Raw genomic sequence first — 27082 nt, forward strand, 5'->3', positions numbered from 1 at the left:
ATCTAAACTCTCCTTCAGGCAAACCATAATCTCTAGAATACTGAACTCTTCAATTCAATTTAACTAACAGGTTGCAGACTGGTCACTCGAAAAGAAAATAACACTAGGGGCACCTTGACCGTAAAAATTGGAATGCATATTTACAGTAATCTTCTTTATTTGATATATGCAAATATTTGAGAGAAATGCTTTTCTCACTCTTCAGACATTAAAACAAGAGATTTCTCAGGAGTGTCCCTTATCAAAAGTAAAATTTATAAGATAAAGTAAGGCCAAGGGGAGGAAGCATTTTACAAAGTTTAATAATTGCTAATGAGTAACTCCTGCACTGATCCACATCAGGGGCAGGTTCAGCCTGTGTCTATGAACTTGGAGAAGTAGTTTCTGCATTGCCCAGATCTTTGTATCGCTCAATTTACACCAGAGAGTGCTCTAAGAGAACTTCATTGAACTACTGTGAAACACAAAGCTGATATATATTCTCCATTGTCTCTATCACCCTTAAAACTATCCTGCCAGAAATGTGCTAACTAAATTCTCCAAGTACAAACTGGGAGGAGCAATTGTTACCACACTGCAGTCTTGTGTCTTTGAGCATAGTGAGAAAAATTTTGTGATCATACTGCCCCATTCTGGCCAAAAGAGAGAAAATTAGGTTAGTCTTTGAAAAGAAAATTTTTGTAGTAAAATGCATTTCATTAGAAGATGATGTTTTCCAAAAGGGCAAAGCATCTAAAATGGTATATAATGTAGAATAAAAACTCAAGGAAATCTATCACCCCTTATATGAACAACTTAGGAAGAAGATTTACTGCTAATACTATTATTTCCATGTACACATCTATTATAATTCTTGTGATTATGTAATGCTACTTGCTATACAATGTAATGCTACTTGCTATACACGAATGTGAATTTTAAAAGATTGACTTATTCATGGGTTGGAAGAATTAATACTGTTAATATGTCTATTACTAGCCAAAGAAATCCACAGATTCTGTGCTATCCCTATCAAAAGTCCAAAGGCAAATTTCATAGAACTAGAACAAATAATTCTAAAGTTCATATGGAATCATAAAAGATCCCAAATAGCTAAAGCCATCTTGAGAAAGAACGAAACTGAAGGTATTATGCCCCTTGACTTCAAACTATACTACAAAGCTCTAGTTATCAAAACAGCATGGTACCATGCACAGATCAATGGAACAGAATTGAGAGCCCCAAAATAAACCTGCACATATATGGACAATTAATTAATGAAAAAGAAGCTAGGAATAGTTTCTTCAATAAATGGCATGGAGAAAAATGGTCAGTAGCATGCAAAAGAATGAAACTGAACATATCTTACAGCATACATAAAAATCAGCTCAAAAGGAATTAAGTATTTGAATGTAAAACCTGAAACTATAACATTCCTAGAAGTAAACACAGGTGGTAAGCTTTGTGACATTGGTCCTAGTGATGCTTTTGCGAATCAGACTCCAAAGTCAAGGGAAACAAAAGCAAAAATAAACAAATGGGAATATATCAAACTAAAAAGCTTCTACATATCCAAGGAAACCGTCATTAAAGAAAAACCCTCCCGAATAGGAGAAGATATTTGCAAATTATGTTATTTGCTAGAGGTTAATATCAAAGATATATAAAGAACTCATAAAGGGTGCCTTGGTGACACAGTCTGCTAAGTTCCTGACTCTTGGTTTTGGCTCAGGTCCGGGTTCTCAGGGTCATGAAATCGAGCCCTGTGTCAGGCTCCCTGCTCAGCAAAGAGTCTGCTCAAGATTCTCTCTCTCTCCCTCAGTTTCCCCCTGCTTGTGCTCTCTCTCTCTCAAAAATAAATAAATAAATAAATAAACCTTAAAAAAAAAATCTCATACCACTCAACAACAAAAAACAACTTGATTTTTTTTAAAAGGCGGAGAATCTAAATAAACATTTTTCCAAAGAAAACATACAGATGCTAACAGGCACATGAAAAGATGTTCAACATCACTAATAAGTAGGGAAATCTAAACCAAAACCCCAATGATATGTCACCTCACATCCCCTAGAATGGCTATTATCAAAAAGACAAAAAATAACAAGTGTTGAAGAGAATGTGGAAAGAAGAAAACCGTCATGCACTGTTGGTGAGAACTCTAACTGGTGCAGTCACCATGGAAAACAGTATGGAGGTTCCTCAAAAACTTAAAAAACTTAAAAACAGGACTATCAGAAGATCTAGCTATATTACTCTTGGGTATTTATCCAAAGATAATGAAAATACTAATTCAAAAAGACATACATGCCCCTATGTTCACTGCAGCATTATTTACAATAATCAAGATATGTACACAACCTAAATGTCCATCAGTGGACGAAGGGATAAAGATGTGGAATGTGAAGTGGAATATTACTCAGCCATAAGAAAGAATGAAATCTTGCCATTTGCAACAACATGGATAGACCTTGTGCCTGTGCTAAGTGAAGTAAGTCAGGAGAAGAAAGACAGATACCATATGATTCAGTCATATATGGAATCCAAAATCAAAACAAAACAAACCAACAAAAGCAAAACAAAGAGAAACTCATAGACACAGAGACTAGGGGAAGGGGGATGTGTGAAAGAGGAAAACAAGGTCAAATGTAGAGTGACAGATGGTGACTAGATTTGGGGGGTAACCACTTTGTAGGGTATACAGGTGTCAGATTATAATGTATACCTGAAGCCCATACAAAAAAAGAATTATATACATGAGGTTAAAAAAAAATGTCTTATTGAACTATTTGTATTAACTCAGATGGGAAAATGGACATATGCTCTAAATGGCAAATATGGTAATTTTCAGAATTAATTTGTTTAAAATACAAACAATATTATTATTAAAGTTACTGAATCTTAAATACCAAAAAAGTCACAGTGATATTGAAAGGAACTCTAAGACATGTACAAATTCCCAGCTATAGTGATTATTCACTTTAAAGTTATTTGTCTGGACTTGGTGGCTGACTTTAATAAGAATAATAATAGTAATGACAGAAGTTGACCTTTATTGACCATTTATTGTGCTGAGTAGCTCTTTACACATAATAATTCATTCATTCTCTTAATATAACTAGAAATTAGGACCTATCATTATTCCCATTTTTCAGATAAGCAAACAGAGGAAGAGAGAGAATTAGCTACTTGCTCAAAGTTACACAAGTAAAGGATAGTTCCAGGATTCACACCCAGGCAATCTGATGCCAGCATCCTCTCTCTTCCATTGTGCTGTATAGAGAGGAAACACAGATCCATACATTTACCTCTTTATATGTGGTATATCTAACCATTACATTCTGGAAAAAAAAAATGTGATACCTTGTCTATACTGCAGTTTATTATCAAGATCAAACAAAAATGTTAATTCGGTATGTAGCTCTCTACTATAAATAATAATATAAATCAATAGAAACAAATGCCATATAAAAGCACACATTATCAAGGGGTGCCTGGGTGGCTAAGTTGGTTGGTTGAGGCATTGGACTCTGCGCTCAATGAAGAGTCCGCTTGAGATTCTCCCTCTCCTCCTCTACCTCTGCCCCTCCCCCCCAACTATACACACTCTCTCTTTCTGTCTCTGAAATAAACAAATAGATAAAAAAAAGAACACATTACCTTTACATGTGTATGTATTTTTATGTGTATAGTAATTATAGAGGTATTAGAAGTTTGAAAAAACTAGCACTTGTCTTCATTTTCCTGGGCCATAACTAATTTCAAGTATGTGAATTTTTGTTTTTAGCATTAATTATCAAGTTTCCCTATTTTTAAATTACCTGAATCTTTGTCCATAGCTTCAACCCTTATGACAAACTGCCCTGGATTTTGGTTTTCTTTAACTGAAGCTTCATATAGGTTCTGCTGAAACATGGGTGCCTCATCATTCACATCAAGAACAGTGATCGTCAAAGTCTGGGATGAAGAAAGTGCTGGTGTGCCATCATCAAGGGCCAGAAGGGTCAGAATGTGCTGAGGCTTTATTTCATAATCCAAAGGACAGGTGGTTGTTAGTAAACCTGATTTGAAAGAGAAAAAGAACAATATATAATAAACATTTTCTAGAGAAGTTGTGCTTACTCTCCCTTTGTCTAACTTACTTAACCTGCTAACTGTCCTGAAGCTTTCTTTGCTAAAGAATAAATTTTATGAAACCAACATGAAGTTTATATATTTTCAAGAATAAAAAGGTAACTTTCAGTCAAAAGGGTCATTCTGGTTTAAATTATAAAGATGAATGAGAATTCAGAAATTATCATATACCTTTACCTTCAGAGATGATTACATCTAAATTATTTTTTTACTTTCATTTAAAAAAAATCCAGCATAGCGGCACCTGGGTGGCTCAGTCGGTAGAGCATGCAACTCCTGATCTCGGGGTCCTGAGCTCAAGCCCCATACTGGGCATGGAGCCTACTTAAAAAGCAAAAGAAAAGCATACAAACCAAAAATCTAGGTTGTAACAGTAAGTGCTTCCATGTCCAATGACACTTCATGTCATTTGCAAAAAGGAGAGTATGGGTACATTCCTTAAAGAGTTATAGTTTCTTTATACTGTCTCAGTCAACTATCTTTTTTTTTTCTAACAAAAAATAGGAAGACTAACTCAGGAAATAAACTTCACAAACAGAATATGTCTCCATCCTACTGCCATTTAAGCATATAACCCATCTAAACAGTATTATAGTTAAAGTATTACACATATGTAGCTCTCACATGATTCCAATCATCACATTTTTTTCCTTTGAAGACTGCTGTTTGCTTCTCTAGCATATACTCATCCTATGAGAACTTACCTTGAAATAATTAAAGAAGCTTGCAGATTTAGATTTTATAAAGTAGTTTTTCAATCAGTACTGATCCCTCTGCACTTCAGAGCCAAAGTTGGTGCAAAACTCACTGTGTTTTAAGAAATGTGAGCTTCACAAAGAAAAATAGCCTGTCTCCTCTGAATGCATTAGGCCATATCATTTATGTCTTTGAAAAATATCTCAACTGAAACAGCCAGTACAGTTCAGAGTCATGATAACTATATTACTGAGGCACAATTCTAATTTTATCCATTTACTTTAACAATCTGAAATAGACTTTCCTTAGCCATGTTGGAAAACATTTTAAGTATTGTTGAAACAGGTCCTTGGAGACCCCAGCTCTCACAGAAATCAGCAGCTGGGTCTGGACTATCTCTCTGTCAGTTGGGCTTTTAGCTGGTGGTCATGCATGCCTCAGAATGGAACCATATGTACAGGATTTAATAAATATTTTGATGAAATTTTCCAACCATATATAGCCATCCTAGAATCATGATTTCCAAATCCTATACATTCAGCCCCATTCCAAATAATGTTCTTAATGAACAGTTGGGCCAAATGGTACACATCTGAGATGTTTTTTCTAAGACTCATGCAAAATGACTTCTATATCTCCTGAAAATCAGGGTGAGGGTGTTCTTTACCAATTTCATAAGAATGACACTGCATTCATGTAGCCTTCCATCAAAATGCATAAAACTTTTAGTAGACGTTATCGGGCAACATGGTGATAGCAAAGCAAGTGAAGTGACAGTGAGTGACATTTCTACAAAGTGGACTGTGAATAATTGTTTCTGCCAAAAATAAAATGTTATGGCTGATGTGGGAAGTAAAGGTACTCATGCCCATATCAATCCAACCATTTAAAAATACAGTATTTCCAACTACTAACAAATGGATATTTGTATGATCTCAAAGATAAGTTTCCGTTCTAAAGTCTTTGGATAATGCTGATGATTACACATGCTGTGCCTTGATTCACTTTGGTACAATCTCCTACCCTGTGAAGATCTACAGTGCAGAGCAGTGAAGTTTGCTAGTATATATTCATCCCATGAAATGTAAGCTGGCAACAAAGCATCATCAATATTAACAAATAGGTCAGTTACAGGCGGCTGTCTGAGTACAACCCCTGGGCCTTTCATTTACATGAGCTAAACAGTAAAGCAAGTTACATTTCCTTAAAGCTTATATACCTCAAGAACTGTCATTTTAACAGAGGAAAATGAAGTAGACAAATGTGAGCCAGTGATCAGAGACTTTAACTGACAATGAGAGACAGTACCTGATGACTCGTCCAGCGTAAACGCCATGTTTTCATTTCCTGAGAGGATGCTGTATGTTACTCTTCCATTCCTTCCTTCATCTGGATCTTGAGCACTTATGTGGTGCACCAAGGAGCCCACCGTGGCATCCTCTTTGATGTGGGCAATGGGGAAAGACATAAAAGTGGGGCTGTGGTCATTTACATCCAAAATCATGACCTTTGCCATCAGGGATTGCAATCGCCGGTCTGTCACGTTCACAGCCTGGTCTGATGCAGTGACCGTCAGGGTGACAGCTGGAACCCTCTCTCTGTCAAGGGGGGATGCAGTGACTAATGTGCCGAATGAGGGGTGGATGAGAAAGAGACTCATCTCAGGGTGGTGGCATTCAATGAAGTATTGAATTCTACTGTTCAAAAAGCTGCCATCCCCATCTTTGGCATTGAAGACATGCACCAGAGTTCCTACAGGGACATTCTCTTCGACACTTATCACAATGAGCTCTCCTTGGAAAGATGGGGAATGGTCGTTCTGATCCTCCACATCAATATTCAGGAAGACTGTGCTATTCAGGGGAGGGCTTTTGCTATTGTCTTGAGTAACCACCCTGAAAAGGTAATGAGATGTCATTTCATAATCAAGTTTTTTAGAAAGGAACAAGTCTCCTGTTGAGCTGTCAATTTCGAAGTGACCATCCTTGTCATCCTCAGCAATGCTGAAATGTATCTTTCCATTATGATGTTGTTGAAGGTGATCAGGTGACTTGAACAAACTCATTATTTTTGCAGGCTTTAAGTTTTCGGGTAAAACTAAGTGTCTAATATTCTGAGAAATTAGAGCTCTCCCTTGAGATAGTGGTATCACCTGAAATAAGAAGGAAAAGGAGTTGTTGATTTGGGTCCTTTTTAAGAGTTGAACCAATAGACGTGATGACATTGCTTTGAAGCTAATTCCTTCCATTTGTATGATACACATATGTTAATTGGTGAGAAAATGTCTTTTTCTATTGTATAATTCCAGTATATCTCTGAAGATTGAAAATTTCATAACATCTAGGAGATAAGAAAATACAGAACTTTCTACCTCCCTATTTGTTCTAATGAGTGAAATGGGGTTTGGTGAGACCATGCTATAGTTAAACTGAACTGTAGCTTTGTGATTCTTCAATGAGAATGTGGGATGGATAGTTCCTCGAATTACTCTAAATCCTAGACACCAATATATCCATAATGACAACATCTGTGCACATTTATGTATCATGTATCTTTGTTTATCTGAAACCAGAGATGTGGAAATATTACGATATAGAATTTTCTCCTAACCCACACATCCTCAATCAGTAAAGAATATAATTTGTAAACAGAATTCTTAGGAATATATATTTTTGATTATTATACATATCTGTATTAATATTAGTGATTATCATGTGCATGAACAAAGAAATCTAGCTATGCACAATCATCTCATTTTTGACTGGTGATTGTGAATTTCTCCTACAATGAAGACTTCCCACAAGTTGTTTGCTCATTATGATTAAAGCAAAGCCTTTAAATATGGTTCTCAAGTGACTTCTCTAAATTTAAAAATAATGACAGAGAACTACATGGTATATTATTGACCCTTGTTTACATACAAGTTTCTCCCACAAATTTACCAGGTCCTTGTGATTAGGAAAAAGTAAAAGACAATACACTTTTTTGTTCTTCATAAGCAAAGCAACATAAATGTCTATGTAGTGATAAAAGTAAAATAATCTTGTCAGGAACTATACAAAGTTAAAATTAAAAGTTGCTGGGATCTAATCATTTCTCAAGTGATAATAAAAAGACAAATAAATCTGCAATGTTCTCTAAATTAAATTAAATTTAAATTTAATAATAAAATTAATATATAATATAATATTTAATAATAAAAATAAAATTTAATTAGTTTAAATTGAAATTGAAATGTTCTCTAAAATTGGCATTCATGTATTTAAGCTATCTTCATTGTACACATTTACATAAAAAGCTAACAAAAACCTTCTGAACATCTTTTCACACTATATGTTGATGATGGAACATTACCTGGATATTTTTTAATTCAATTAGCAAACATACATCATTAGTCTCAGATGTAGAATTCAGTCATTTGACAGTTGCATATAACACCGAGTGCTCTTCACATCCTGCGCCCTCCTTAATGCCCACCACCCAGTTACCCCACACCCCCCCCACCTCTCCTCCAACAACCCTCAGTTTGTTTCCTACAGTTAAGAACCAGTCTCTCATTGTTTGTCTCCCTCTCTGATTTTTTCCCATTCAGTTTTCCCTCCCTTCCCCTATGATCCTCTGCACTGTTTCTTATATTCCACATATGAGTGAAACCATATGACAATTGTCTTTCTCTGACTGACTTATTTTGCTCAGCATAATTACCCCTCCAGTTTCAGCTACGTTGATGTAAATGGTAAGATTTCACCAAATGAGTAACATTTCAGTGTGTGTATGTGTATGTGTTTGTGTCTGTGTGTGTGTATACCACATCTTCTTTATCCATTCATCTGCTGATGGATATCTAGGCTCTTTCCATAGTTGGGCTATTGTGGACATTGCTGCTATAAACATTCGGGTGCACATGGCCCTTTGGATCACTACATTTGTATCTTTAGGGTAAATACCCAGTAGTACGATTCCTGGGTCATAGGGTAGCTCTATTTTTAACCTTTTGAGGAACCTCCATACCATTTTCCAGTGCACGAGGGTTCCCCCTTCTCTGATTCCTCGCCAGCATCTATCGTTTCCAGACATGTTGATTTTAGCCATTCTGACTGGTGTGAGGTGGTATCTCACTGTGGTTTTGATTGGTATTTCTCCGATGAGTGATGTTGAGCATTTTTTCAGAACATTACCTGGATATTAATGACGGCCTGGCCTTGAAGAGGAGGCTGTCCCTGGTCACTGGCAGTTACGGTTATCCTGTAGGAAGGTCTATAGGTATATGAAAGGATAGTGGTTGTTCTTATTTCACCACTGTTGGCATCAATCTTGAAGTGATCAGAACTGTCTTCTATACACACACACACAGATTAAGAAATTGATGTTAACTGACAATGCAGAAAGAATTAACGAATCTACATACATCTGTGATAATTTTGAAGATTTGTTTGTTTTAGGCTCTCAGAGTGTACGAACATAAAATAATCCTAAAATATAGACAGGAAACATAATTGATTTTTGACTGGTTTACTATGGAAATTTTCAAACATATGTAAAAGTAGACAGGATGATATACTGAGCTCTGCACAAAGATGACATTGACCTTATATTGAGATTGCATTGAGATGACTGTGCCTGTCATCTGGCTTCAATAATTATCAACTCATGACCAACCTTCCCCTTTACCATATTCCCCTTTACCATCCTCCTTGGAAGCAAATCCCCGAAACCCTATCATTTCTTCTGGATATATTTCAACATGAATCTCTACTTATTGATGATCCTAGAGAACAGTTCATTATAGGAAAGTCAGGATAAATACTTGATGCCAAGCTTTTATTTAACAATGTTCAAAATAATGGAGTGGTTCTCTACCATCCTCCTCCTGGGCTCCAACTATGATAATTAAAGGTTTGCTTACCTCTGTTTTAAGAATCATTAAGCGTGAATTTAAACACATTAGCAGGGTTTCAACCTATTGCCATTATTTTTCTTCTCTATGTTCAAATTGTCCCATATTTGAACTTCAGGATTCTTTTAAAGTTGATTCCTGAACTTTTCTAATATGATCCTAGAAGTCTTTAGTAAGCCCTTTATATCTGGTATAACAAAATGCACAGACTCATCTTGTAAAGATTTCCTGTCCAAGACCTGGAGTCAGCCATTTCTTCAAGGACTCCTGGTTCCTTCTGGTGGAACATGGTATTGGGAGGTTATATCCTGAACCTAAGTGGGTGTTTCCAGGCCAGTCATTGTTTCTGGCCTTTTTCAGTGCACATACTAACAAATGTCATAAGTTCATACTGGTACCTCTATTTTTTTTTTTTAAAGATTCTATTTATTTTTTTGATGGAGAAGTGAGTGAACACAACCATGGGAAGCGGCAGACAGGACGAGAGGGAGAAGCAGGCTTCCCCACGAGCAAGGGAGCCCGAGGTGGGGCTCCATCCCAGGACACTGGGATCATGACCTGAGCCGAAGGCAGATGATTAACCAACTGAGCCGCTCAGGGGTCTCCATACTGGTACTTCTAATCAAATTGATTATATGGGTTTTTTGTTAAATAACATATTTATATTCTTTAATACAATTTAAACACTTCAAACAACCCAAAAAACTCTTGACAAAGACTGGAGTTAGTTAGTGGCTCTCTTTCATTCTTTTGTTCCATTTTGATGAGTCATTATCACAGAACAGACACTTTACCAGTCATAGGAAATATAAAGACAAATAAAAAAGAACTCCTGCCCTTAAGAAAGTTAGAGGATAGAGCAAGAAATTATGTAAATCTATTAGTTGTGATTTCTACACTTTGAGCCATTTATTTATTCTTACATGAATACTATATGAAATTTTTTTATTTTTATTTATTTTTTTTAAGGATTTATTTACTTACTTATTTGAGAGAGAGAGAGAGAGAGTGGAGCGAGAGGCAGAGGCAGAGGGAGAAGCAGACTCCCGACTGAGCAGAGAGCCCCATGTGGGGCATGATCCCAAGACCTTAGGATCATGACCTGAGCTGAAGGCAGATGCTTAACGAACTGAGCCACCCAGGCACCCCTACTGGAATTTTCATAAGTGTTATACATGTATTTTTTTTGCATTATATTTATTTTTATTTATTTTCTCTTCTCTCTCTCTGTTTTTAGAGCACAAGTGGTGAGGGTTGGGGCAGAGAGAGAATCCCAGACTCCACACACAGCACTAAACTTGGGTGGGGCTCAATCTCACGACTCTGAGATCATGACCTGAACTGAAATTAAGAGTCTGAAGCTTAACTGTCTGAGTCAACCAGGCATCCTACATTATATTTATTTTTACCTTTCTATTTTTTCTTTTATTTTGTAGTTGCTTCTATTTAGCAATTGGATGAAGTAAAAGCAAAGGTATGACTAACATAATATACACCATTATTATTTTTATTTTTTACCATTGCTTTTTTATATTGCTACACCTCAAGTATCATTTTCAAAGCTAATTTTGAAAAAGTCAATATTTCAAATATTTGGAAATAGATGATTAACAACCATGAAAACATTTCCAAATTACTCAATTCCCAGAATGTCTTCAAAAGTTTTAAATAAATAACATAGTATAAGTACAGCAGAGGAACTGGGTCTACCCCCAAATCTCATTCCCCTCCTGCTTCCCTGTAACTAGCCTCTTTTCTAAAGTGGTGGTTTATCTTTCTAGTCCATATATCTGTGAATAATATATAGCCTGGTTTTATTTTCTTCTAGGAAATTCCTTCAGGATTATGTCTCAATATATTAATTTCTGTGTGTGTTTGCATGTGTATGTGTGTGTGTGCAGGCTCATTATCACTGAATATGTTGCCTTTCAGATCTTATACTTTCCCAAGCATGAACATTATAGGCCTTTTTATATCTTTCTTCTTTAAGGTCTTTCATGAATAATTTGTAATTTCCTACATAAAGGTCTTGAATGTCTTTTTTTTGAAATGCTCTTCCTTATGCTCTTAACAGGATGGTCCTGATTTGGTCCTGATAATGTGAAGGACTCTCTTTTAAGAAAAATACGACAATGTTACAAATACAAATTGTCTACTGCCCATTACTCCAATCCCAAAGGAGCTCCTCAAGTGAAGGGACCCGAAACTTAAACTTCATTACTTCACAGTAAATCCGCCCCAACACCCTATGGTTTTTCTCTGTTATGGTGAGTGAGATTTTTGAAAATCTGCTTCAGTTTTTAAATGCTAGTGATTTTTATGGGGGGTTCCTGTGTAGTTCAGTCTGTTGAGTGACAGACTATTGGTTTCAGCTCAGGTCATGATCTCTGGGTCCTGAGATCCCGCCCTCTGTCAGGTTTGGCGGTTGGCAGAGAGTCTGCTTGAGATTCTTTCTCTCTGCTCTCCCTCTGCCTCCCCCCACAACAACTCTCTCTGTCAAATAAATAAATAAATCCTTTAAAAAATAAATAAAATGTTAGTGATTTTAAAAAAGAATTTTTTTCTTTCTTGAGAAAAAGAGAAAGCATTAGTAACAAGAAATAACATGTCACATTTCATGACAAACATGAAAAAGCAAAAAATATATTTAAAACTGGTGTAAAATATGATGCCAACTAACGCTAATCACCAGAACAAATATGAGGCCTGTGCATTCTAAAAGAAAAACATAAACATGAGCCTTTCCCAATGAAGTTCCAACATACATACAGATACATGTACTGTCACATTTTCTAAGTATGATTTACTCTGACCTTAAGAATATTAAGTCTTCTTGGACACTTGGGTGGCTCAGTGGGTTAATCCTCTGCCTTCAGTTCAGGTCATGATCTCAGGGTCCTGGGATGCAGTCCCATGTCGGGCTGCCTGCTCAGTGCGAAGTCTGCTTCTCCCTCTCCCTCTGCCTTCCCCCCAACTCATGCCCTCTCACTCCTTCTCTCTCTCTCTCTCAAATAAATAAATAAAATCTTTTTTAAAAAAGAATATTTAGTCTTCATAGAGATCCATAGATGTTTGGCATTCATTATCATATTTCTTTATACTTAATACCAATTTTGATTCACTACTACTTTACTTTCAATAAAGGTTGATTTTATTTCAGATTATTGAACATTATCCATTTAATGTGTATGGTTGGTTGGTTTCTATTTAGGACACAGAAAAACTACTATGATTTTACACTAAACTTTTACATTTTTTAAAAATAAGGTGATTCTAGATAATCACAAATGTATTTTGTTTGTACCTGGTGTTATTCTCAACATTAATCATTTTCCCAGAAGATAGTAGAGAGTTGGTAGACAAAAGAAGAAATTTTAAAACCTCCTAATCCTTTAAGAAGGGCGACTTTTACCTGAAGATACTGAATATACAACTTCTGCATTGTTTCCTTCGTCGAAATCCTTTGCAAACACAGTTGTAACCAACATATTTACTGGCTGACCTTCAAGAACCTGTCATTAAAACAAATGTCTTAAAAATTGGTCAGTGAAATTTTAGAAAGAAATACGAACCTTTAAGTGAAAGAACACATTGCTACTTAAGCACTTTTAAAAACTGTGTTAAGACCCACCTGTAACCCAAATGTCTGTCATATAAAAGTTATAAAAATGCAAATCCATGAAAAGAAACAATACTATAAATCTGAACAAATTTGGACAAATTCAATTTGAACAAATTATCTGCAGCATTTGAACTAATCTTGAGAAAAAATCAAATTGACTAATCATAGATTTTGGATATATTTTAAGAATTTCTAGCATCTTCTCATGTTTTAAAAGGTCAAAAATATGCTAAAGATAAATATAAGCCTGTATTTCAGGAAACACACCTGATACAGGTAACATACCTCAGTAGTTAACAGGAACTTTCATGGAATATTGAAATGTACATGGGGAGTTGAATTCCCAAGTATAGAGTCCTGCTACCCTACCATGGGATGTTTTAATGATGTAAGTGAAAATCAAAATGATACTCTAAAAATGCCTTGGTAGGATTTTCTTTAAATACAGCTTTGGAAGATAGTTTAAAGTTATGAACTGTTTCAGTCCTTTTTTGTGTTGTTCAATATGCATATCTGAGCACAATTTGAATGTCCAGTTCAGTTGGAGCAACAGCTGTTAAACAACAGCTGGGTTATACACATATAACCCACTCATTAAAAAAGTATAAATACCTCCAAGATATGTTTATTAATTATGTACATGAACAAATATTCTAATTTATTTTGTATACTATAAAACATAGAAAACATGGAAATGAAAAAGAGGAAATCATATAAATATAATTAGAAATTTCGGCAGGCGCTACCAAAGACCAAATTTTATAGTCTCTGGTTGCACATATTTCTATTTGAGAGCTACAGATGTTCCCCTATATTTAACTCACCAGCTTAGAGGCGTGTACCAGTTCCCTATAAGGAGCTCTGGCACCAAGAGATGCATGCAAATTAGTGGGAAAACAATCCACGTCTGAGCATTACTGATAGTGGGGCACCATTATGTTTCCGTACAAAGGAAAAACCACATTATCATACAACTGGATGTGTGATCCCAAATTGCACATATAACCATTTTATTTTATTCTTTACTTAGGGGTCTTCTTCTTTCTTTCTTCTTCTTTTTTTTTTGACATGTACACAATTTTTAGATCTTCTGGAGACTTATGCATTGCCACACCGAGACTGATTTGATAAATTCACACTTTTTACCACAAGATGGTGCTCCAAACAAACGACTAGGATTATTACAAAATCACTGCAAGACGACTTCACTCCACAAACCTTGACGTGCAGCTCCTCTCCAGGGAGACACTGTGGGAAATATGGCCTGTTATCGTTGATATCAGTCACTGAGACATAAACCACCGTGGTGGTGTTCCGTGGCGGGGAGCCATGATCAGTCACTAGGACAGTCACCTGGTGGTGCACCTGAAACTCGTGATCCAATGCCACCCAACTAATAAATTCACCTAGGGAGCAGAGAGAACAAGAGGCTGTCACTAGGTACTAGAATGACCCCATCCCAGCTCACTCACAAAAAGGAAAACCAGGCATAAAACTCAGAGTAAATACATCATTTCTAAGTTGATGTACATTGGCAATTTGGCTCTACTGTTAAATTTTCTGAAGTTTCTCCTGAAAATGCCATCTCCAATTTGTCATTCTTTGTATTTCAAGCTGTCTGCCATCCACCATCTGAACTAAAAAATGAATTTATAAAAGTAAATGATAAAATACTTCATGGGAACTTAGTAATAATTTAGAAGATTCAAAATTATAGCAAATCCCTCTTCATATTGCCACACAGAATAATGGAAAGCACTTCAGCTCTGATATTGAAAGTTCAGGGTTTGGGTCCCAATTTCTCTACCTTAGACATGGAAGGACATCTCCCTAGCATACCTCCTAGGGCTATCGGAAACAAATACAATTCTAAATTTTAAAGTTTTTTGTAAGCTGTGCATTATTACAAATGTGACAGTTGTTATCATTACTTTAAAATAATGCCAAAATACCTTCCTGAAAATCAAATTCATTCTACAGGCAATGGTTTAGTTTTTATGGAAATAGTTCTTTGTTATGTCGCAAAACCTATGTGTTGCAATAGATAGTGACTTCCCACTATCCATTGCATTACCATGGATAGTAACTCAATGTTTTGCAAGCCTTATTTTCCATGTTTTTCCTCACTGTTTTCTAGAAACTTCCATCATGGTTCAGCCATGGAGACTCAGCCATAAAATCATAGCTGCCTCTACCTGATGCCAAGGACCACTGGAGGCCACACGGTCTCTCTAGACAGCCTAGCTCCTGCTGCAGAGTGCCACCAGCCATTACTTCCCTCACTATTTATGGAAATATCTATTTGTGAGAAAGTCAATATGAAGTAACTTCCAGCTAACATTACCATTTCTAAGATTGGTTTTGCCCTCTTCATCCAAATGAAATGACAAGTGTGTAGAACAAAACAAAGAGTGAAATCAGAAGCCAAAGAAAGAAAATTCATATTTGGGTAAATTGCTAAATTGTTGAGGTGAAATGTGCTATATTTACTATGTCCATCTACTTAAAAACTACATTTATATAAATGTTTATGAGAAGTGTGATCTGCAACAAAAATCACATATCCAACAACTGCATTTTTAAAGCTCCAAACTGTACTTCTCCTCTGAAAACCCTAAACCCTGAATAGCAAGCAGATTTTTACCTGATGAACCAACTCTGATTGGCAAGCCACAGTTAGAAAGTCAGTGAAGAAAAGACTTCAATGCTCAGCCTGGACCTGGGCATGGGGGACGCCGCCGTAGGCTTCCAGGAGAGCTAGTCCCAGACACCATGCCAACTGCTGAGCATCAGGATGTAGAAATGTGGAAGACAGGCAGGACTGCCATGCTCTGAAGAGTGCCCTCGACCCCTGTGTGGTCACCCTGTACCCAGCCCTGGAGAATGGGAATCGTTTGTGAGAATGTAGTCTTGCAAGCCCCTTCACAGACTTTAGCTCTTTCCCCCTCAGAGAAAAACAGGGAGCATGTCAAGAATTATCTCTTCTATTCACGGTAAGGAAACTGAGCTCTGAGGTTCAGCTACTTGCTTCGTGCCATATGACAATTCTAGGAAAGGACACCTGGTCTTCTGAGGCTGGGCACTGTACTAATTGTAGGAGACAGAAAATCATGGGGGAAACGAACTGTATACTTTAACTTTTTTTTTTTTTTTTTTAAGTCCCAAGTGGAAATAGAAGACCTACAAAACTACCTAGCATCTGGAAAGCACAAGAAAACAAATCATCCTGCACTGCTATGCAGTTTGTGCCCTGCAGAGGGCTTCCCAGCCTGGGAGTGAATGGGAGCTGAACACTTCGCAGCCTTCCTGGCCAGTCACGTACTCTGGTGTAAAGCTCCATCTGCTGGAGGAGGGGGCACCTGTTCTAATTCGCACAGCAGGCCCTTTATGAGAAAAAAGGCTTGAAGTTCATCAGTACTGGATTCAAATTCTGTCCCACTATGGGGCAGGGGGTACCAATCACATTCTACAGATGGCCTCCTCTTATTTCCTTCCAGTTCCATAACCTGGGGCTCTCTTTGAGCCCCAGGTTATGTTCTTTGAACTCTCTGAATCTCAAGTTTCTTCAGCTATACAGTTGCTGTATGAACATATTTCATTTGGAGGTGGTTGCAGAATTAAAATCCTTGTAAATTTCTGCACTATAAATTTTAAAATGCAATATAATTTTAATATTTAAACTCATAATGAAGACTTGGAGAAAAAATTCAGTGGAAATATTTGCCGTTTTCACTATGGTTGCCTTATCAGAATGAGAATGGAGAAAGACATCAATAGAGTGATTTTGCAATTATAACTAATGGATTTTTTTCTAGCTTTACATTGATGACATTTATAGTTTATAAAACATTATTTGGGTTTTTAAAAAAAAAACATCTATAAGTAAAGTAGAATGGTCAGGGGGATAATCAGACTCTGCACAGGGATTTCTCCAGTCCAATTCTGATTGTAGCTCTAATTGAGAATAAGAACCGTATATTGGCAATATGCCAGTGTGAGGCAAGAGAAGTGTGAACCATTACAGGTAAAATTCTATTCAATTTTGTCTTCCATTTTAAAATCACAATTCTTTAATTGAATAAGGTATCTACTAGAAACTAATTTTAAACCGCACGTTTGTAATGTTATCACGAAAAGACTTGAGTTTAGTTCATTTCGACTTTAAAGGAGTAAGTGGAAGCTACAAAATGCTACCTGTTTTAGGATTCATCTTGAAGAATTTTCCATCAGACAAAAGGAAATATGACAGCTGTCCATTCTTTCCCGAGTCTCTGTCAATTGCTGTAATTTTGCCTATTACCCCTTGGGGAACAGGACTCTCCTCGACTTTCAAAAACAACACATCATGCAAGAAGGTAGGGGAATTGTCATTCTCATCCAGGACATGAACAATTACTGAAGTGCTCACATTTTGCGACAATCTGTCCTCCGGGATCCAGGCAAACACTCTAAAATTATATGTCTGTGCGGATTCATAGTCAAGCTGTCGCCGCAAATAAATCCAACCTGTGTCAGGGCGGACGCCGAACACAGAGGAGTCCGTGCTGGGCTCCAGCGCGTACCAGAGGCGCGACATTGTGCACTGTGGGCCAAGCGGGAAAGCCTGTATTTGCAGGATCTGGGTCATCAGTGAGAGAGACTCGCTGACTTCCACTTGGTAGACCAAGTTTTCGAACGTCAAGGATGGGCTTTGCTCCTGTTCCTCAATCACGACTGTCAGCACTAGCAGGGATGCCCGAGGAGGGATGCCCAGGTCCTGGGCCAGCAGAGCGAGCGTGCACTTCTGGGGCACTGGACTTCGCAGACTCTCATTGAGGTACACTGCCCCCAGCCCAGCGTCGATGGCAAAGATGCTTGGAGTCTGGCTTGCAATCGTGTATCTGATGAATCCGTTCTGCCCACTGTCTTTGTCTTGTGCACGGGCGAGGTACAAGGCTGTGCCGGGCAATGTGGTCCGAGGTATTTTAACGGCATCAGAGGCTTTGGGAAATACCGGGTGGTTGTCATTGACATCAATTACAGTTATGTTGACCTCTGTACTGCTGTAGGCCGGGGAGCTGCCAATCTGAGCCTGCACTGTCAGCACAACCACAGGCTGTGTTTCATGATCCAGAGGCTTCTGGGTTCGAATGACACCCAGCCATGGGTGAATAGAGAACTTTCTGTCCAGATCACCAGAGGAGATTCTGTAAAAAATTGGCTCTGAGGAATCTAAAAAAAAAGAGTGGGAAGGAAAAGAAAAAAATAAACAGAAAGAAAAAGTGATCACCTTATACACTTACTGGAATAAACCTACTGGAAACACTGAAAACTTAAAAGCATTAATATGTGCATATATATATATATATATATATATATTTGTGTATATATATACATATATACTCCAGATATATACTACATCCATGGAAAACACAATGCAATGACATAACCTCCTCAGCACTCCAAAATCTACAAAAGGTGGACACCATGGTCAAGATGTATTAGCAGACAAAGGTAATGCCCAATGGACAAGGAGCAAGGCACAGGTTTCACTTTCTTCCTTTCAATCATTCTGCATTAAGTAAAAGGGAAAGATATTCAGAAAATAATTTGGATGCCTGTTTTACATATTTGCGGAAGCCGAGTTAAGGTTATGCTTGGTGCTTCTCAATGATATCTACCTACGAATGGCAAATACCCCCCACAGAGTTTAAGAGAAGGAAAAGAGGACAGAGAAGAAGTGGACTGAGAGCAGAACAAGATCTTTGGACAAATAATTCATTTCTAGGAATCTACCCTGCTGAGAAACCCTCATAAATCGTATATGAATATTTGCTTGAGTATTATTTGGACTACAAAAAAATGGGTATAAATCATTCGAATTAATAGCAAATGGAAAATGTTTCAAGAAAATATCTTTATATCTAAGTCAAAATACTATGCAAACTTTTTTTTTAACGAAACAGAATGATGTCCAGTTACTTGGAAAACTGTCCTCAATATATAAATAAAGTGGACGGTAAAGGAAAGTTTTAAAATGACAAATATAGCAGGATGTATTTTCTTTCTTTTTTTTTAGTTTCTTTTTAAATTTAATTTTCTTTTTTTGTAGCATTCCAAAATTCATTGTTTATGCACCTCACCCAGTGCTCCATGCAATATGTGCCCTCCTTAATACCCACCACCAGACTTACCCACCCCCCCACCCTTCTCCCCTTTTCACAAAAAATTTTTAAAGTGTGGGGTGCCTGAGTGGCTCAGTCAATTAAGTATCTGTCTTCGGCTCAGGTCATGATCCCAGGGTCCTGAGATCGAGTCCCACGTCAGGTTCCCTGCTCTGTGGGGAGTCTCTGCTTCTTCCTCTCCCTCTTTCCCATGCCCTGCTCATTCTCTCTGTTTCTCTCTCTGTCTCAAGTAAATAAGTAAAATCTTTAAAAAAAAGAAGATTTAAATTTTTTTTAAATGTGTGTATGCACATTTGTGTGTTTGGAGGAGTAGGTTATAGATGTGTACTTTCTACATTATAATCATTCTCTATTTTAAACTTTTCAAAAGTATCTATTACTTTTTTGATTAGGAAAAATTGTAGGATAGAAATAATGTTGAAAGTACAGAGAGTGAGCCACAGATCGTGTGGTCTCCATTCTTTCTGCATGGAGAAAGGAAAAGATTTAGTCATGATCACACAACTTAAGAAAAACACAGGAAGTGTTCCAATAATGGATTTTAACAAGGCACAAGAAGTAAATACTTACTCAAGGACTCTTTCGCTTTCACTGTTCCCACAGGACTGTCTTCAGGTACATCTTCATAAACTGAGAAAGTATACTTAGGCCTTTCAAATTCAGCGGGTGCCAGAGTTGTCTGAAGAATGTGTATAGTGATGTCAGCATTAATGACAGATGTGAGCCCACCACCATCACGAGCACAGACCATCAACAAAAGTGTAGTTGATTCCAAATGACTAAGAGTTGACGTTAAGTAAATAATTCCTGGGTAGGAGAGAAAAAGAATTGAAAAACAGAGAACATGCAGTAAACACTGATGAGCAACAGTCACCCTGGGTCTGCTAACCCCACTGTGAGGGTGAATTTTATGTCAGCTTGACTGGGCCACAGGGTGCCTAAACTTCTGGTCAAACATTATGCTGCATGTTTCTGTGATTGTGTTTTGGATGAGATTAATATTTAAACATGTAGACTAATTCAAGCAGATTGTCCTCCCTGATGTGGATGGGGCTCCATAAACCAGTTGAAGGCCTAAATACAACAGAAAGACTGATACTTCCCTGACAAATGGCAATTTCCCATGTCTCAAAATGAGACATTAGTAGTTTTTTTTCCCTGCTTTCAGAATTATAATGAAACATCAGCTCTTCCTAAATCTTGAGATTACAAGCATCAGACTGGAACTTCACTATTGATTTTCCTGGATCTCCATTTGACCAACTCACTTGTAGATCTTGGGACTTGATTGCCTCCATAATCACATGAGCTAATTCCTTATAATAAATCTCTTTACATCTACCTCTATCTATCTTCTTATTATCTCTCTCTCTCTCTCTTATTGGTTTCATTACTAGAGAACCCTAATGCATCTACTTTCCAATCCAAGAGCTTGAGCATATTTGCAAAATTATGGTCCAAATTCCACCAGGTAAGTAATATTTCCCCAGAGCTTAAATATTAGAGATACTGAAAGTATATCAGTTCAGCAGTAAACATAAATTGTGTTTCCTTTGTTAGGTCTTAACAACCATATTACCAGCCCAGGGTGATGGGATGGCCGAATATACACCATAATCCAAATTAATCTCAGCTAATGGAGGATTTTAGGGTGATCACAATCTGAGCAGGGATCAGGATCCTAAATATACGGAATGAAACTAAAATGTCATCCTCTGAGTTATTTGACACCTGACATGAACTAGATGGTGTAGGACAGGCCTCTTTATTAGCTGGCTCCATCTTTGTTGATGAGAAGATATAATGTTGATGGCTGTGGGTAAGAAAACTTGAATCAGTGTTAAAACCATGGTACAGGGTGGCATGGGAGGGCTGGGTGTCTCAGTCTGTTAAGCAACTGACTTCAGCCCAGATCATGATCTTGGGGTCCTGGGATTGAGCCCCAAATTGGGCTCCCTGTTCAATGGGGAGTCTGCTTCTCTCTCTCCCCTTCTGCCCCTCCCCTGCTCACTAGGTTCTCTCTCTTTCTCTCTCTAAATAAATAAATAATCTTAAAAAGGAAAAAACTGCTAAAACTATGGGGACAAGAGTGGCAAGTTAGGCTTCTGTACATAGGGTGGGTGAGAAGAGAAAGTATGAATGGTTAAGTTGGGGAAGGATCCAGTAATGCTGAGAAAACCAACTATTTAATATTATGAACACCACCCTTTCATGTGCTAATCTGAAAACATGAAAACAGATATAACATAGCCAATTTCAAAAATGAATGTGTTAGTTTTTTTAATGAGAAAGAAAAAACCACGCAAACTTATCACATGAATTTCCTTACAAATAAATGTAGCTGAACTTTGTGGGATCTATCATAATACAGTCGGGCTGTAACTATAAGCTGAATGAAGGAATACAGCAATTTTTGTCAGTTTATGAGAAGCTAGCCAAAACATCTGAATTGTTGGCTTTCTAGCCATAAAAAAGAGGATAGCCATTCAATTTCTTTTTTTATGTCAAATCTGTCCTCTTCCAGCACTAATCCCTTATTTCTATTTCTATTAGGAATGTAATGAAACATGTTTTACTTCTCTTTGGCATAACACACCATCAGTAACTGAGGTCAAATATCTTGTCCAGCCTGCCCTGGGCAGAGTGTCCCCATTTTCTGTAGCCGTTCTTTATCTAACATTATTTTAAGTCCTTTCGTTCATGGTTCATTTCTCCTGAACACGCTCCAAGTTTGATCAGTGAACACATGGTTCCAGCTACAATGGGACTATTACAAAAAAAGAGTATAAACACTGTTTATTAGAATACTTGTAAAATATTAGTGTAACCAAGTATTATTATACCAGGTGTAGCAGCCTTATTAAAATTTGGGTTCATACTGATTTGGTGATCCACCAAGCACTCAATGATTATCACAGAAATTTCTATGTCAGATTGTTACCATCTGTTATTGATGAGCTTTAAAATTTCTTTATTATTAAAGTCTATGCTTGGTTAAAAAAACAATTCAAATAATGCAAAAGTGTCTGCCTCCAGAAATAAATGTAAAGACCCTCTACCCCTAGTCATCCCTGCTCTCCGGGTATATATTCTTCTAGAGTTGACTCAGTTCCAATTATAGAGAATATTTTAAAATTTCTCTTATGCACCTCACCCAGTGCTCTATGCAATATGTGCCGTCCTTAATATCCACCACCAGACTCACCCATTTTCCACTCTTGATAATTATGACAATGAAAAGGTTAATGTCTGCCTCAACCATGAGACTGATGCATTGCCCACTGCACTAAGGAGGCACCTTGTCTGCCTCCACTAGACCACAATTTGGTCTTTCCGACTTCAGAGGTCTCCTTCTTTACGTTTTTCATACTTGTATTATAATAATCTTCCTAAAATCCAAGTCTAGACATGTCGGTACCTCACCAGGGTTTCAGGGTGAAGTTCAAATGCCTTTTCTATCATTGACCAAGTCATTGGTAAGTGAGCCCTTTTCACTTCCATAGCCTATCTCTGTACAGTCCTTTTGGTTCCAGACACAGTGAACTATTTATGAATTCCAGGACAGACCTTACTCTTTTCCATTTAGATTGCTTGTACCCCTTTCCTAGAACAACTTCTTCATGTTCTCTGACTTCTGGTCACATTTTGAAGCACAGCTCAAGACTTTCCTGGTGCAGGTGACCTTCATATACCCTCCACTTTGTTTTAGATACACCTTCTGTGATCCCACAGTGGCCTGTGTGCACATGCTTATCATAAATTTAACAGGTATTTTAATTAAAGTTTTGATCTCTCTTATTTATTCATGTATTCCTTAATCTACTTAATGATTTATAAATAAAATCAAAAGACAACATTTTGAAAATATATAAACAATAATTTAGTATCCTAATGATAAGAGATGTGGCAGGAAGTACTGAGACATGATCTGGAACTAAACAGACTCATGAACTGTCTGCAGGAGGGAGGGACAGTGACGGCAAGGAAAGAGAAATAGACCCCCACCCCAGAAAGTCTGCCTGGGGAGGATGAATCCCCATAATATTTGGCTTTGAAAGCCAGAGGAGCTGACTTTCATGGGTTCTTATAACCAGTAGAACTTAAAACCTGGAATTTTAAAAAATTAGAATGGGATCTGGGAAGGTGGGAGGGTGAGGGGAAACTGAGTTCCCACCCTTAAAGAGACAGCATGAGAAAAAAAATGAATGGTTCAATCCATTGTGGTAGATTAATATGATAGAATATTAATGTGGCATCTAGAAAGAATGAATATACATGTTTTCATCTAGAAAGACTTTACATGCTACATTTTATATGGGAAAAATACAGAAAAATATGTAAAGTATAATCATAAACACTAACATACTTTATTTGTATCCTACACCATCCCCCCACATGCACACACAGAAAAATATGCATCCTGGAAAACATGGAAGGATCTGAACAGCAATCAAGAGAGATCATCTCCTATAGGTTGAGCTCATGGGACAGTTAATTTTCTATCTCTTATATTCCTATAGTTCTAACGAGCATATGTGCTATGGACTGAATTTCATCTCTTAAATATCCTTATGTTGCAGTCTTAACCCCCAGTATGGCTGCCCTTGGAGGAAGTAATTAAGGTTAAATGGAATCATAGGGGTGGAGCCCTGATCTTATAGGATTAGCATCTTCAGAAGAGGAGACATCAGAGAGCTCACCCCCTCTCTACCATGTGAAAATAGAGAGACGGTAACTGTCCACAAGCCAGGAAGAGCTCTTACTAGGAATTGAATTGGCCAGACTTTGATCTCAGACTTGTGGCTTCCAGAACTATGAGAAATAAATTTCTGTTATTAAGCCACCCAGTCTGTGGTATTTTGTTAGAGCAGCCTGAATGGACTAAGACCACATGTTAATTTGCAATTAGAAATATATATAGATAGATATAGATATAGATATAGATATAGATATAGATATAGATATAGATAGATATCCAGAAAAAGAAGATATGTTTGTTACAAAAATATATATACTACCTTCCTATATAGGAAATGGATATAATTGTGAAGATTGAGACTGGACTTAAATATGTGTGTCTTGAAAAACAACTGCCCAAAACTCTTCTCTAAACATGGGATTTTTATATAAAAAGTTTCAAGGATATTTATCAATAGAAATTTTAGAACCATCAAATGAATATATTTAGGAGACCTGTGTTTAAGTCAATAAATTGCTGAAATTAAGTTATATCATGCTTTATAGAAATTATCTATATAAAGCAGTTTGAACATGTGATTCCCAAGATACAAACAAAAATAATGTTATAGGGGTGCCCGGGTGGCTCAGTGGGGTAAGTCTCTACCTTCGACTCAGGTCCTGATCTCAGGGTCCTGGATCAAGCCCTGCATCAGGCTCTCTGCTCAGCAGGGAGCCTGCTTTCCTCTTCTCTCTGCCTGCCTTCCTGCCTACTTGTGATCTCTCTGTCAAATAAATAAAGAAAATCTTTTTAAAAATGTTATAAATACTCAAACTACTAGCAAAATGTACCACAATAACATAAATTGTGAAATCTAATAAAATAAATATCTGTACTATGGTCACACTGCTATTTAAAAGCATATTATCTCTGGTGAGAATCATCTAGTATTTTATAACCCCCACCACCAGATGAAAGATGAGCAACCAGAAGTTGTCTCCATCCTTATGGTCCTTGATTCCTACAATCTACTGGCTACATGATGCTCCTTGATTGGTCTTAGATTCCTTCCTTTGGTTATATCCGTGTTTGCTGACTTTTTGTCAGCCTTTCCTAACAGCTCCTTGCATTTCACCAGTGATCTGCCCTCCTTAGGTGTCTAAGATTTCTCTACTAAGTCCTAGGGCTCTTTAGGGTTTTGAAAGATATCCTGTGGCCACTTGCATCAGAATCACCTGGGCTACTTCTAAAAACAAACATTTCAGGCTCTTAGATATTCTGATCTGTACTCCCCTCACTCATATCCCCTTCTTTAACCCTCAATTTGTATCCCAGAGTCAAGAGTCTCTCATGTTTTGTCTCCCTCTCTGATTTCTTCCCATTTAGTTTTCTCTCCCTTCCCTATGATTCTCTGCCCTCTTTCTTATATTTCACATATGAGTGAAACCATATGATACTTGTCTTTCTCTGAATGACTTTATTTCATTTAACATAATACCCTCCAGTTCCATCCATGTTGATGCAAATGGTAGGTATTCATCCTTTCTGATAGCTGGGTAATAATCCCTTGTATATATAAACCACATCTTTATTCGTTCATTTGTTGATGGACATCTTGGCTCTTTTCACAGTCTGGCTATTGTGGATATTGCTTCTATGAATATTAGGGTGCAGATGCCTCTTTTTTTCACTATGTCTGTTTCTTTGAGGTAAATATCCAGTAATACAATTGCTGGGTCATAGGGTAGCTCTAGTTTTAATTTCTTGTGGAACCTCCATACTGTTTTCCAGAGTGGCTGCACCAGCTTGTATTCCCACCAACAGTGTAGGAGGGTTCCCTTTTCTCCACATCCTCACCAACATTTGTTGTTTCCTGTTTTATTAATTTTTGCCATTCTAACTGATACAGGTGGTATCTCATTGTGGCTTTCATTTGTATTTCCCTGATGACCAATGACATGGAATATTTATTCATGTGTCTGTTGCCCATTTGTATGTCTTCTTTGGTGAAGTGTCTGTTCATGTCTTCTGCCCATTTCTTGACTGGATTATTATTTTTTGAGGGGTTTTGAGCTTAATAAGTTCTTTATAGCTCTTGGATACCCACCCTTTATGTGATATGTCATTTGTAAATATCTTCTCCCAGGTTTCCTCTTAGTTTTGTTGACCCCCTTCTCTTTTTGTGCAGAAGCTTTTTATTTTGACAAAGTCTCAATAGTTCATAGGATGTGTCTTGCAAGTAGTTGTTGTGGTCAAGATCAAAGAGGTTACTACCTGAGTTCTCCTCTAGGATTTTAATGGATTTATTACTCACATTTAAGTCCTTCTGAATCCATTATTTTTTTAATAAACTGAGGTGTCTATTAAAAATTGAGGGACAAGGGCTGCCTGGTGGTGTAGTCAGTTAAGCATCTGACTCTTGGTTTTTGCTCAGATCATGATTTCAGAGTCATGGGATCAAGCTCTGAGTCATGCTCTGCCTGGATTCTGCTTGAAACTCTCCCTTGATTTTGTTTTGATTCTGCTTGAAACTCTCTCCCTCTCCTTCTGCCCCTCCCCACCACTTACATGCTTTCTCTCACTCTCAAATAAATATTTTTTTTTAAAGTGGAGGGGCCAGAAAATGTTATATATAGCTCTATAATATATGTTTCTTATAAATGTGCATATTTATATATGTAATAAATGTGAAGATGGTCAATAAAATGAATAGCTCTCCCTGCTTATATATTTGTCAGTTTAGAATTTATGGATTTATATTTTCATATTTTAAGGTACAGTGATTACTTGGCTCTCATTTTTTTTCATGACACTTGCACATTATCATTATCCACCAGTGCAGGGGACAAACTTTAACTTTAGAAAAATAGAAGTTGATTCATTTACTGGTTGTTCATGAGCTCTGGTTATTTTA

The 27082-nt window shown here is 37.2% G+C and overlaps 1 protein-coding gene across 1 annotated transcript in view; it reads right to left on the reverse strand.

The window, feature by feature from the left end:
• The window catches only part of DCHS2 (dachsous cadherin-related 2), a 131858-nt gene that overhangs the window by 79053 nt on the left and 25723 nt on the right, over positions 1 to 27082 (reverse strand). The window contains exons 4-10 of the mRNA XM_045088000.1: positions 20061 to 20297; positions 17521 to 18537; positions 14545 to 14732; positions 13117 to 13216; positions 8986 to 9143; positions 6116 to 6959; positions 3799 to 4038 (exon numbers count right to left, since the gene is read on the reverse strand). Of these exons, the coding sequence (XP_044943935.1) occupies positions 3799 to 4038; positions 6116 to 6959; positions 8986 to 9143; positions 13117 to 13216; positions 14545 to 14732; positions 17521 to 18537; positions 20061 to 20297 (2784 nt within the window). The remainder of the gene's footprint in view (positions 1 to 3798; positions 4039 to 6115; positions 6960 to 8985; positions 9144 to 13116; positions 13217 to 14544; positions 14733 to 17520; positions 18538 to 20060; positions 20298 to 27082) is intronic.

The sequence above is a fragment of the Mustela putorius genome, unplaced genomic scaffold (genome assembly GCF_011764305.1).
Source record: "Mustela putorius furo isolate JIRA1106 unplaced genomic scaffold, ASM1176430v1.1 tig00000056_pilon_pilon_pilon, whole genome shotgun sequence".
In the NCBI taxonomy this organism is placed as follows: domain Eukaryota; kingdom Metazoa; phylum Chordata; class Mammalia; order Carnivora; family Mustelidae; genus Mustela; species Mustela putorius.